The sequence below is a fragment of the Microcaecilia unicolor genome, chromosome 2 (genome assembly GCF_901765095.1).
Source record: "Microcaecilia unicolor chromosome 2, aMicUni1.1, whole genome shotgun sequence".
Lineage (NCBI taxonomy): Eukaryota > Metazoa > Chordata > Amphibia > Gymnophiona > Siphonopidae > Microcaecilia > Microcaecilia unicolor.
Window position 1 is genome coordinate 114672079 of NC_044032.1, and position 14396 is coordinate 114686474.

Below are 14396 nucleotides of genomic sequence, written 5' to 3' on the forward strand. Positions count from 1 at the left end.
ATCCGTTTTTTCCGTTTTACGGAGGCAGGAGTGTCGTGCATGGTGCCATCCTTTTTGCCTAAAATTGTTTCTCGTTTCCATATGAATCAGCAGCTCTCTGTTCCTTCTTTTCATAGGGAGGATCATCCGATGGAGTTTCGCGCTCTCCGGTGTCTGGATGTTAAGAGGGCTATTATCAGATATTTGGACGTAACGAATGGTTTCAGGTGTTCGAATCATCTGTTTGTCCTGTTTGCGGGGCAAAGGAAGGGGCAGCAGGCTTCTAAGGCAATGGTGGCTCGTTGGTTGAAGGAAGCGATTGTATCGGCATATATCGCGTTAGGTAAGGATCCGCCGACGCACTTGCGAGCTCATTCCACTAGGGCACAGGCGACTTCCGTGGCAGAGGCCAGGTCGGTGTCGTTGGAGGAGATTTGTAAATCAGCCACCTGATCCTCGGTACATACTTTTGCAAAGCACTATAGGTTAGACGTAGCGGCAAGGGCTAAGTCTGCGTTCAGATCTTAGGTTCTGCAAACTGGGATCTCTGGGTCCCACCCTATTTAAGTACTTATCTTGTGGGCATCATCCATTGTTGTTCTCTCTCTTGTTTCTGTGACCTGATCCCAGCTGACAGCAGGAGGGTGGGGTTAGCAGCTCTCTCTTATCAGCTTTTCTTTGAAAGCTCTTTAAATTACATAATGTGCTTGTAAAAATCTATGGACCGCCATGTGATACAGACAGCTAAGCTGTAGACTGCTTGGGCAGGAAGAGTGAATTTGAGAAGCTCTGGGCCCATCTTGCTGCCAGCTGAACACTCACGCTGCCAGTTAGGATTAGGTGGCTGCCAGGGGCAGGCAGAGGGGAGCACTGGTGACCTTTGCTACTCCATTGATGCATCATCGAAAAGGAAAAGAGGGGAAACAGAGCAATCCAATAGTATAGCAAGTTTTAACTTTCCTGAAAATAAATATTCAAAGTAGTTTTTAGTCACTGCCTTCTCTGAAACCACAAATTAAAATGAAAACAAGCAAACAGTGCAACAATCAAGATTAAATTATTTAGCCATTGAGGCTGTTCTGGCTACTCTGGCTGTGTGAAGGAGAGATCTACTCAAAATTTGACTTTGAGCTTTTAGGTAATGGTTTTAATTTTGATGCCATAGCTTATTTTATGCTTTTATTTATAATGTAGTTTGCTTTTCTGACTTTCAATTGTATTGAAATCTGTGACTCAATCATAGTTTTAGTGTGTAACTATCATTTCATCTTTTCTCATTTTGGACATTGTAATGGAAAGATGTGTGAGAAATCGATACGGCATTTCATCAGGTTTAGGAATATAATTTGTTTATGTGATTTTAAAAAACAGTATCGCCTATGTTTACTAAGATGCGCTATAGGCATGTTAGCATGGTTAACGTGCATTAATGGTTAACGCTAATGCGCCCATAGAAATGTATAGGTGCGTTAGCGTTTAACGCACCTTAACTTTAAAGATGCGTTAAAAATGCTAACGCACCTTAGTAAACATACCCCTATGTGTTAATTGAAGATTGAATTTTTAATCTATAATTTGATGTAAATTCCTTGTAATAAAGACATTAAACTATAGAATATTTTTCTATTGGGATGAAATTTTGTTCCTATATGCTTAAAAACTAAGTTGTGTAAACTATTTCGGTATATATTTTTTTCAGGCAATAATAAATAGTACCATCTCTCCCAACATGACATTTACTAAAACATCCCAGAAATTTGGTCAGTGGGCAGACAGCAGAGCAAATACAGTCTATGGTTTGGGATTCTCCTCGGAACACCATCTTACAAAAGTAAGTAAACTAGTAACAATGGATTTCCATTCAGTAATAGTTTAGGAATACAAGAACAAAACCTAAATGTTGATTAAAATGATCACAATCCAAAGAGCACTGAATTTTACTGCGAGATGTGGGAAGAAAATAATATTTTCAAGAAATTCTTTGTGTAAAACATTCACAATATGTATTTATTTATTTAGTTGCATTTGTATCCCACATTTTCCCACCTATTTGCGGGCTCAGTGTGGACATTACATGAGCAAAATTAATTTTTCCTTAATTTCCTGGGAGAGAAGAGCAAGCAAAATGTTAAAGGGGCTGGAACTCTTCTCATATGAGGAAAGGCTAAAGAGGTTAGGGCTTTTCAGCTTGGAAAAGAGATGGCTGAGGGGAGATATGATTGAGGTCTACAAAATCCTGAGTTGTGCAGAAAAGGTAAAATTGAATCAATTTTTCACTCTTTCAAAAAGTACAAAGACTGGGGGGACACTCAATGAAGTTGTATGAAATACTTTTAAAACAAATAAAAGGAAATATTTTTTCACTCAGTGAATAGTTAAGCTCCGAAACTCGTTGCCAGAGGATGTGGTAACAGCATTTAGCATATCTGGGTAAACAGGTTTAGACAAGTTCCTGGAGGAAAAATCCATAGTATACTATTGAGATAAACATGGGGAAGCCACTGCTTGCCCTGGGATTGGTATAATGTTGTTACTATTTGGGTTTCTGCAAGGTACTTGTGACCTGGATTGGCCACTGTTGGAAACAGGATACTGGGCTTAGAAGGACCACTGGTCTGACCCAGCATGGCTGTTCTTATGCTCTTAAGTTCTTATGTAAGATAAAAACGTATTAAGCCATGCTTTTCATTAAATCATATTTGGGCATTTGGAAGAAAGTTGTAGTAATAGCAGAAACGGCAACTATTTCTGGTTTGGCTTTGGTTTGTTTTAAATCTGTGTGAAACTATAATCTATCTATCTACCTACTTATCATTTCTATAGCGCTACAAGGCATACGCAGCGCTGTACACCATACACAAAAGACAGTCCCTGCTCAAAGAGCTTACAATCTAGATAAGACAGGTAAACAGACAATTAAGGGTAAGGGAATACAGACAGAACAATTAGGGTAAGGGAATACAGACAGAAAAATTAAGGGTAAGGGAATAAAGAGGTGAGGATAAAGGACAGAGCAAGTGAGTTAGGTGTCAAAAGCAGTGGTAAAGAGGTGGGTTTTGAGTTTGGACTTGAAAACGGCTAAAGATGGGGCAAGACGTACAGGCTCAGGAAGTCTATTCCAGGCGTGAGGTGCAGCGAGACAAAATGAACGGAGTCTAGAATTAGCAGTAGAGGAGAAAGGGACAGATAGGAGAGATTTGTCTACAGAACGGACTAATCGAGGGGGGACGTAAGAAGAGACAAGAATGGAGAGGTACTGGGGAGCGGCAGAGTGAATGCACTTATAGGTTAATAGGAGAAGTTTGAATTGAATACAGAAACGGATAGGGAGCCAGTGAAGTGACGTAAGGAGAGGGCTAATGTGGGCATAACGACTTTGGCGGAAGATGAGTCGCGCAGCAGAGTTTTGGATTGATTGAAGAGGAGAGAGATGACTAAGAGGGAGGCCGGTGAAAAGTAGGTTACAATAATCAAGACGAGAGGTGATAAGAGTGTGGATAAGGGTTCTGGTAGAGTGCTCAGAGATGAAGGGACAGATTTTGCTAATGTTGTAGAGAAAGAAATGACAGGTTTTGGCAATCTGCTGAATGTGATCAGAGAAGGAGAGAGAGGAGTCAAAGTTGACCCCAAGGTTACGAGCAGAGGAGACAGGGAGAATGAGAGTGCCATCCACCGAAATAGAGAAAGGGGGGAAAGGGGAGTTAGGTTTAGGGGGAAAGATAAGAAGCTCGGTTTTGGCCATGTTGAGCTTCAGATGACGTCGAGACATCCATGCAGCGATGTCAGACAGGCAGGCTGAAATCTTGGTCTGGATGCTGGTTGAGACATCGGGGGTAGAGAGGTAGATCTGGGAGTTGTCAGTGTAGAGATGGTACTGAAAGCCATGGGAAGAAATCAGAGAGCCAAGGGAAGAAGTGTAGATGGAAAACAGGAGAGGACCGAGAACAGAGCCTTAAGGTACACCGATTGGTAGTGGGATAGAAGTGGAAGAGGATCCACCAGAGTGTACACTAAAGGTGTGATTCGAGAGATAGGAGGAGAATCAGGAGAGAACAGAGCCCTGGAATCCAAATGAAGACAGCGTATCAAGGAGTAGGCTGTGATCCACAATGTCAAAAGCGGCGGATAGGTCAAGAAGGATGAGGATAGAATAGAGACCTTGGAAACTTTTGTAAGTGCAGTTTTGATTGAATGAAGAGGGCGAAAGCCAGATCAGAGTGGGTCAAGAACAGCATGAGATGAGAGAAAGTCAAGGCAGCGGCGGTGAACGGCGCGTTCAAGTAACTTGGAAAGGAACGGGAGGAGGGAGATGGGTCGATAGTTGGAAGGACAGGTAGGGTCAAGTGAAGGCTTCTTAAGGAGCTGAAGGATAAGTGTTATGTTTCTCAAATGCTTATTGTGGTGTGGGTGCACCTCTGCGAGTTAGTTCCAACACTTAACCCTTGTGTCTGGTATGTTAAGTAATTCTCACCATTATTTTATTGCCTTACTAGTAAAAAAAGGCCCATTTCTCAAACAAATGAAACGGGCGCTAGCAAGGGTGTATAATGAGTAATATGCTCCAGGGGTATGAGATGCGGATTGTTTTCTCTATGTATTTTTTTTTACCTGTCTTTTGTTGTGATTTTTATTTATAGTATTTTTTTCAAAGATAAAGAGTACGCAGAAATTGAAAAAGTTTTTTCCTTGTCATCAAGCAGATAAAGCCATTACGTATGGGTTGTGTCCATCAACCAGCAGGGGGAGATAGAGAGCACTCAACTTTCCACAGTGCCTCATGGCCAGCCAGCTCCACTGCCTCTTCAGTATTCTCTATCTCCCCAAGCAGGGTGGCTGCAGCTTCTTCGAGCTCCATCAAAAATCTGCCTGGGGGTGGCTCCTGGCTTGCCAGTTGTTAGCCGGGGTGTTAGAGGCTATAGCAGCTTCACTTTGAAGGCACATAGGTCAGCCCTTTCCCTGCCTTACCCATGCCCCCGTGGATGTGGACATATTAGCTTGCTTTTCCCTGTCCTTTCCCACTCAGTGGATGCAGGCACATTGGTACGCCTTTCCCTGCCTTTCCCACTCATCTGAGCCTCCGGAGTTCTTATTACCTCTGCTTTCCTCACAGCGTAAAAAAAAAAAAAATGGAACAGAGGTTTTCCTTTGATTCTTCTATGGGACCGGAGCTGAGATACTCGGTCCGGTGAGGTAAGAGTGTTTTCTAACTCCTCCGGGGTGGGCCCGCGATCGGGGAGTTTTTGGCGCGAAACCGCCATTTTGAATTTTCCCGCCGTTTTTGGCGATGGCTGCAGAGAATGTAAAGCGCTGTTCCCGGTGTGGCAAGCGCAAATCAGCAGCGGGGCTCTGTAAATCATGCTGTACAGGTGTAAGAGCCGGCCCGAGCATGGCGAGCGATGATTCTTCCCGCTCAGAGCTGGCAGCGGACGCCATTTTGAATTCTCCACATGGCGCGGCCTCCGTAGAGACGGACAGCCCTGAGCCGGAGGGGGGGACCTTGAATTGAGGCTATTCAGGGAGCGGCTAGCCCCGGACGGGATCTGGGTGCCCAGGGCGAGTTTTCCTCCCCTGATTTTGTGTTGTTATTGCATAAAGCATATGTGCTGAAAAGAGCTCTCCCTCAAGGGTCGTCTGAGGCCCCTTCTATTGTCCCCCTCGGTGGATTCTGGCCTAGGACTGCCCGCTGAGGCTATTTTCCCTGATAATTGGCATAAAGAAAAGCGTAGAAGGGCTAATTCCCCTTCAGATTGTGGTGCACCTCCTCCCCCCCCCCCCCCCCCCCCCCCCCCCCCCCCCCCCCCCCCCCCCCCCGTGGTCGGGCTGTGAGGATTCGGAGAGTTCTGGCAGGCCTTCGTGGTCTGAGGAGCCAGAGTCAGGTGCAGAATTACCACAGGATCTGGATGATCCCTCCACAGTGAGGATTTTCCACTGTGATGAGCTGCCAGCGCTTATTTCAGATGCCCTACAGGTCCTTTCTATTGAAGAGCCTGACAGTGGCACGGCCTCCTCTGTGAATCCTAGGATGGCTAGTACCAAAAAGCCTGCTCGAGCCTTTCCTTTGCATGACTCCATCCAAGAGCTTATTTCCGCTCAGTGGGCTGATCCCGAGGGACCTTTGAAAGTTTCCAGGGCTATGGGGCAATTATACCCTCTGCGTGAGGAGCATTTGGCTTGCTTTGCAATGCCTAAAGTAGATGCCCTAGTCACTGCGGTGACAAAGAGAACTACCCTCCCTGTGGAAGGAGGAGTTGCCCTGAAGGATATACAAGACCGTAGGCTGGAAGCAGCACTTAAATGGTCCTTTGAAATTGCAGGTCTTACTGTTCGGGCGTCTGCATGCAGTTGTTATGCTGCTAGAGCCTGCCTGGCGTGGTTGCAACAGGCAGTGGAACAGCCCGGAGATGGAGCGGAGCCCTTCTCGGATGTGGCTCCGCGGCTGGAGTCGGCCTTGTCCTTTTTGGCTGATGCCGTTTATGATATTGTCAGAGCTTCGGCTAAACAAATGGCAGTAGCAGTGGCGGCTCACCTTCTTATTTGGCTACGACATTGGGCAGCGGACATGGCCTCTAAGCAAAGGTTGGTGAAGTTGCCCTTTCAAGGCCTTCTCCTATTTGGTGAGGAGTTGGAAAAAAAAATTGTTAAAGGCCTGGGAGATCCTAAACCCCAGCGCTTGCCCGAAGATAGGCCGAGGCCTTCCGCCAAGAGCCAGGCGGTCCACTCCTCTTATAGACCTCGCTTCCGTGAAGCTAGAAGGTACCGCCCGGGGCGTTCTACTGGGTTCACTTCTCGTGCCCGTTTTTCAGCAGAGGAACTCCTTTCACTCGGACAAGCATTCCGCAGCCACCGGCTCTAGGCCTGGAGTTCAGGGGCGAACCTCTCAATGATGGTGCGCCGGCCCCCTCCTCGCTTCCTGTCATCGGAGGATGTCTTTCCCTCTTTGCTGAGGAGTGGGCCAATATTTCCTCAGATCAGTGGGTTCTGGACCTGATCAGAGATGGCTACAGAATAGAATTCAATGCCCCAGTAAGAGACGTGTTTGTGGAGTCTCGATGCGGTTCTGCCGCCAAATGGGCGGCGGTAGAGTAGACTTTGCAAGGTCTGATTCAGTTAGGGGCCGTGTACCCGGCACCTCCCGCCAAACACGGCTACAGCCGATACTCCATCTACTTTGTGGTGCCGCGAAAAGGTGGGTCTTTTCGCCCTATTCTGGACTTAAAAGAATTAAACAAGTCCCTGAGAGTGCGGCATTTCTACATGGAAACCCTGCGCTCCGTCATTGCTGAGGTACAGCCAGGAGAGTTTCTCACGTCTCTAGACCTGAAAGAAGCGTACTTGCACATACCAATTTGGCCCCCGCACCAGAAGTTTCTGAGGTTTGCGGTGTTGGGAAAACATTTCCAGTTCCGGGCCTTGCCTTTTGGCCTCGCCACAGCTCCCTGAACCTTTTCAAAGGTAATGGTGGTAGTAGCTGCTTTGCTCAGGTGAGAAGGTATCAGGGTTCACCCGTACCTAGACGACTGGCTCATCAGAGCAGACTCTGTAACAGAGAGCTATCAAGCTACAGCCAGAGTGGAGGAGTGGCCTAGTGGTTAGGGTGGTGGACTTTGTCCTGGAGAACTGAGGAACTGAGTTCAATTCCCGGCACACGCAGCTCCTTGTGACTCTGGGCAAGTCACTTAACCCTCCATTGCCTACCGCATTGAGCCTGCCATGAGTGGGAAAGCGCGGGGTACAAATGTAACAAAAAAAAAAAAAAAAAAATCTAGGTTGGGTCGTCAATATGGCCAAAAGTCACCTGACCCCCTCGCAATCTCTAGAATATTTAGGGGCCAGGTTCGACACGGGCTATGTATACCTACCCGAGCTAAGGCGGTGCAAGCTTCAGAATCAGGTCCGTCTGCTCCTGAGGATGCCCTGCCCGCGAGCTTGGGACATTGTCCAGCTGCTGGGATCGATGACAGCCACATTGGAAGTGGTGCCCTGGGCGAGAGCGCACCTGAGACCTCTACAATATTCCCTACTTCAAAGATGGTCTCCAGTTTCTCAGGATTATCAATGCAGACTTTCTTGGCTCCCTGCGGCCCGACTCAGCATGGAGTGGTGGCTCTCAGACAGCATGCTGCGGCGAGGAATGCCGCTGGCGCTCCCCGATTGGTGTCTAGTAGTGACAGATGCCAGCCTGAAGGGCTGGGGCGCACATTGCCAAAGGGAAGCATGCCCAGGGTCTGTGGACACCCGAGGAGTTGGAGTGGTCCATCAACCGCCTGGAGTTGAAAGCGGTGTTTCAGGCGCTTCTGGCCTTTCAAGTGACCCTGGAAGGATTGGCTGTCAAGAGTGATGTCGGACAACACGACTGCAGTGGCCTACATAAATCGACAAGGCGGCACTCAGTGCAGAGCACTGGCCGCACAGGCCGAACAGATTTGCCACTGGGCCGAGCTGCATCTTCAGTTTCTGTCGGCAGCTCACATTGCAGGTCAGAGCAACGTGCAAGCCGATTATCTAAGCAGGCATCAGATCGATCCAGCAGAATGGGAACTAGCAGATGAAGTATTCCTGCAGATATGTGCCAAATGGGGCAAGCCAGTGATGGATCTTATGGCGACAAGTTCAAATGCCAAAGTCCCGTGCTTCCTCAGCAGACGGAGAGATCCTTGCTCGGCAGGGTTGGATGTCTTGACTCAGCCCTGGCCTCCGGGCCTTCTATATGTGTTCCCTCCGTGGCCCTTGATAGGGCGCGTGCTCCTGCGGATTCGGCTGCACCCAGGAGAAGTGGTCCTCATCGCCCCGGATTGGCCCAGGAGGCCTTGGTATGCGGACCTCCGACAGATGCTAGTGGAGGCTCCCCTTCCTTTACCTCTGGTACTGAACCTGTTGTCACAGGGCCCGGTAGCCATGGAGGACACCTGCTGCTTTGGTCTTATGGCATGGCGATTGAGAGGGCGCAATTGAGGGACAAAGGCTATTCAAACACAGTCATTTCCACTCTCCTGCAGGCCCGCAAGCGTTCCACTTCCGGGGCTTATGCCAGGATTTGGTGCCAGTTTGAGTCTTGGTGCGCTTCAAAAGCGATCACACCCATGCGGGCTCCTGTCTTGCCGATTCTGGACTTTTTGCAGGATGGTGTACACATAGGCTTGGCCTATAATACCCTGCGGGTGCAAGTGGCAGTGTTGGCCTCCCTTCGTGGTAAGGTTGAAGGCGTGTCTTTAGCTGCTTATCCAGATGTGGCACGGTTTCTTAGTGGGGTGCTTCGGCTCCGGCCTTCCGTGCAAGCACCCTGTCCAGCTTGGAACCTGGGTCTAGTTTTGAAGGCCCTGCAGGCTTCTCCTTTTGAGCCGCTTCGGCGAGCATCGGAGAATGATTTGACACTAAAGGCCGTTTTTCTTGTGGCCATTACTTCGGCGAGACAGGAGTCAGAGCTCCAGGCGCTGTCCTGTAGAGACCCATTTCTGCAATTCTCAGAGTCTGGGGTCACGGTTCGGACCGTGCCTTCCTTCATGCCTAAGGTGGTTTCAGCGTTTCACCCCAAACCAGCCTATTTTCTTGCCCTCCTTTGATATGGAGGAGTTTCCAGAATCTTTTGGGCAGTTGCACCTGTTGGATGTGCGCAGGACTCTGCTGCAGTATCTTGCGAGTTTCTATCTCTTTCAGGATCTATGATCATCTGTTTGTTTTGCTATCAGGTCCTCGCAGAGGGTCTCCAGCATCTAAAGCCACTATTGCCCGCTGGCTCAAAGAAACTATCTTTTCAGCTTATCTGCTTGTCTGCCGGTCTCCGCCTGTAGCCTTTAAGGCACATTCTACCAGAGCGATTTCTTCCTCTTGGGCTGAAACTGGAGCACTGTCTCGTCAAGAGATATGCAGTGCAGCAACATGGGCTTCTAAGCTCTCTGTTGCCCGACATTACAGGCTGGATGTGGCTGCTAGGAGGGATGCGCGTTTTGGAGCACAAGTGCTAGCGTGTGGTGTGACCTGTTCCCACCCTATATAGGGATTGCTTTGATACATCCCATATGTAATGGCTTCATCTGCATGATGACAAGAGAAAATTAGGTTCTTACCTTGGTAATTTTCTTTCCTTTAGTCATAGCAGATGAAGCCATGAGCCCTCCCTGCAGTGGTGTGCTGGAGCAGGCTCTCACAGGCTCGCAAGAGCGGGTTGTTAAGTTTTTAAGAATTTTGGGAGCCGGTTGTTAAAGTAGGGCCCTCCATGTCTACTTTAACAACTGGCTCCCAAAATGTGGGCTTGGGCCCCCTGCTGAATTCTCTTTTACTTTGCTGGTGGGGATGCTGAGCCCTGCCAGCCAAGTAAATAGACTGCTGCTGCTCCCAGCTCCTTGTTTCCAGCTCTGAGCAGCAGGCTAGGATTTCTCCAGTATGTGTGAGAAGTTTCAGCATGCTGCTCAGAGCAAGACGTTGGGAGTGGTGGCAGTCCATTTATTGGTTGCCAGCAAAGGTATGCCTAGCGTGCCCGCACGAAGGGAGGGAGGAGAGGGAGGCAAGTGTTGCTCACCCCCACCCGGCCACCCCTGGCCCTTCCAACTGCAGAGCTGGCTACGTCCGGAGAAAGAGCCTGTTGTTAAAAATTTACCAGCACACCCCTGCCTCCCTGTATGATTGTCTGTATGCTGTGAATCTGTTTCAGGTTCTGTTCTTGTTTCCTGAAGTTCCTTCCTTGGGAGAAAGTTGGGAAACAGTATTCAGGATTCATGTTCACTTATAGGAGGATGAGTCCATTCCCTCCAGTTTATGTTTTGGAGGATGAGTGTATTCCCTCCAGGAGGTTGCGTGTATCCCTTCCAGTTATACAATAAGGAGGATGAGTTTATTCCCTCCAGGAGGATGTGTTCATTCCCTCCTTTTGAGTTCATGCCCTTGTTAAGGGGCCATCGTTCGCTGTGAGGAAAGTTCATGTTATTCCCATTGCGGTTTGCCATACTGCTTTGGAAGCTTCAAATACTGAAGAGGCAGTGGAGCTAGCTGGCCATGAGGCACTGTGAAAAACTGAGTGCTCTCTATCTCCCCCTGCTGGTTGATGGACACAACCCATACGTAATGGCTTCATCTGCTATGACTTAAGGAAAGAAAATTACCAAGGTAAGACCCTAATTTTCCCATTATAAATATAATGGTTGTTTACATTTGCAAGAATTCTTTATAAACAATATTTTTAGTGAAAACTTTGTTACAATGAGGGAAAAGCTTTCCTTGTTCAGGACCATCTATGACTTTTACAATTGCATCAGAAGAGTTTCGAACTCGTGAAAATGCTACATACAGTTGCCCATGTGTAAACACTGGTTCTGGGAGGAAAATGCCAACTTTTTCATATGTTTATCCTTGTGACTTGTTAATTGTCATTGCAAAAGCCAATTTCACAGGAAATTGTTTTCGACGTAATGTGAATGGGAGGCCAGTGTTAGATGGTGCTAGTTCAATACTTGGTATAAAAACAGTACTCCCTGCAGTTGATCCAGTGATTACTTGACTAATAATGAGGTTAGGTTTCAAGTCTTTGACTATTAAGCGAGTTCCGTTACATAAACTTCGCTTGGTATTTAAATTCCTGAGTAGTATAATTATGGCTCCAATTTTTAAATGCAGTTTATGGCAAGGCATGCCAGTTGGAGTTTGTTCATGAAGGAACTTTACAGGATATAACTGATGTTCCTCATCATTGGAGTCATGAATGGAGTCCAAACTTAAATAAGTAACTGTCTCACCTTCTAAAATATTTAGAACGGCCTCATTTATCTTGTCTACATGTGCATTTTTGGGGCAAAGATTAGCCTTTTTAGCAAAGTTCAAAACACTATCTGTGGTAATTTTTTCTCCAGAAACGGCATTAACTCTTTTGCCATCACAAATGTGGTTCTGTGGGATTTCGATAATATCTTTGAAACTGTCTGGACATGGAAGATTTCCGTCAGCTAAAGTAATAAGCCAGTTGTTGAAATCTGGGTCTACAGAGCGGACGTTGTTTAATTTGAGTATTTCAAATTTTTTCCATAGTTTATTTAACTTAATACTTGCTTCAATAATGTGAGCTTGATCACCATGTGGTACCATTGGTAGAGTTTGTTGAAAATCTCCACCAAGGAGAAGAACTTTCCCGCCAAATGGTTTCTGATTGTTCATGATGTCTTTGAGGAGTCTGTCTACAGCAGTAAGTGCCATAGTGGGTGCCATAGTTGATTCATCCCAAATAAGGATTTTAGCATCTCTAATGATGGAAGCATCGTTTGTTGTTAATCTGATACTTGATGTTGACGTTTCCAGTAGAGGAATAGGTAACTTAAACTGTGAATGATAAGTTCGTCCTCCTGGAAGTAGATTTGCAGCAATTCCTGTAGAAGCACAGGTAGTGCAATTCCTCCATCTCCTCGGATGGTGCTCAGGATAGTGTTATACTATATGTTTTTCCACTTCCACCAGGACTGTCTAGGAAGAAGCATGTGTGGGTTATGTATTTTGTATTGCAGGCAGTAAGTATAGTATGAAATGTTCCCTTGGCTCATTATTTAGGTTTTCTAGCATTTGTTGAGCTTTACGCTTTTCATCTTGAACGTTGAAGGCAAGTTTAGGATCTTCTAGTCTGTGGATGACTGTTGGTAAACCAAATTGTTCAAGTTTTTTTTATTTTTATTTATTATTTATTAGTTTCAATAATACAAACGAATAATCATTTGTAAGGCAATACAGAGAAATTATTTACAAGAAAATGAAAAGAAAACATAGAAAATCTAACAGAGATTTCCAGAATACAATTATTTATACTCTGCCTCAGACCACAATCTAGGAAGGGGGGTAGTGGGTTGTAAGTACAATTTCAAGGAGAATGTAACTTAAGAAGAAACTATTTTAATAACGTATAGGTAAGTCCTGATCTTTATCCCAAGTTATTATTGCTGATAGTTCTTAATGTCATTCAACTAGAAGATCTTTAGAGTCCAGAAACGTCTTTAGTTGAGATGGTTCAAAAAAAACATATTTTGTCCCAGACAGGCGAATCAAACATTTACAAGGGTAGGCCAACATAAATGTTGCACCTAATCCCTTGACTTCGTCTCTCATAAGTAAAAATTGTTTTCTCCTTTGTTGTGTAATCTTTGCCACATCCGGGAACATCCACACTTTCTGGCCACAAAATGTTTTAGAAGAATATTTAAAATACAGTTTCATCAACATATTTATATCTTGTTCGAAAACTAAAGTTATAATCAAAGTTCCTCTGGATGTGATCTCATCCATAGATTCTTCCAGAACAGCTGTTAAATTTTGAATGTCAATAGCGGGCATAGTTTTCACTGGTTCTGAAACTTCTCTATTTTTTTGAACATTTGGCAAATAATAGACTTTACTGCAAGGAGGTATATCTGTTGAAGATAGATTCAGTATTTCTTGAAAATACTTCTTAAGAAAATCACGGGGTGTCATTATTGACGATATAGGAAAATTAAGTAATCTCAGAGTCAGTCGTCGATTGTGATTTTCTAATTGTTCTAATTTCCGTGCCGAAAAACTTTATCTTTAACCAAAGTATCCACTACCATTTTCACAGAGTTAACCTCTTCTTTTAGTTGACCTATTTGATTAGCATGATCTTGTTTTATATTATCTTGAGAGTCAGACATAGTCGTCAATTTACTCACTATCATAAGCATTTGTTTAGTGGAATTTGCCACCTCTTCCGTCAGTTTCTGGACCGCTTGCCAAATGACTTCCATTGTCACCTCCTTGAGCACTTCCTGCTCCTCGATGTCTCCCTCTGCTCCTCCAGGAGAAGCACCGCTGTGCGAGCTCAGACTCAACACTTCGGAGTCAGTCCGGTCCGCAACTTCCAACCTGGAGACAGCAGGGCAGGGTGGTGGATTCAGCATAGGCGGCGATAAAGAAGTTTCCGGCCCCAAAGTCGGCGTCGCTCCCTTGACGTCGCTTACAGCAGGGCTCGCCGATCCTTGTCCAGGAGGTAAGCTTCTCACATAGCGGTCAATTGTTTGCTGGGCGGGGGACGTCGTTAGGGGTATCGGCGGCAATCTCCTTGTCGTCCCTTTTCTTTTAGTGTGTGGCATTTTAATTTTCAAAAGGAAAACAGACCCGAGGAATCACCCGCTAACACAGAGAACGCTGAGAGACCAGCTAGGACGCCATCTTGCCACGCCCCCTTCCTCCAAATTGTTCAAGTTTTTTGCCATGTGTAGTTAGAATGGCTTGGATTTTCTGAAGGCACAATTGTTCAAAAACCGAGCAATCACCTTGGCAACCACGGATGTGTTGAAAATCTTGTATCATAGTAAGTTTGTATTTTTGGAAAATTTGGAAAGCATTTGATGGTATGGCAAAAACACAAATGTATGCAAAATGGTGTCTGATTTGCTGTGGCATGCTGCATGTGAGTGCATCGTCTAAGGTGT

At 46.0% G+C, this 14396-nt stretch overlaps 1 protein-coding gene across 2 annotated transcripts in view; it reads left to right on the forward strand.

Moving 5' to 3' along the window:
* The window catches only part of HOMER1 (homer scaffold protein 1), a 274935-nt gene that overhangs the window by 75550 nt on the left and 184989 nt on the right, over positions 1-14396 (forward strand). For both annotated transcript variants that reach the window (XM_030193230.1, XM_030193231.1), the window contains exon 3: positions 1679-1810. In XM_030193230.1, the coding sequence (XP_030049090.1) occupies positions 1679-1810 (132 nt within the window). The remainder of the gene's footprint in view (positions 1-1678; positions 1811-14396) is intronic.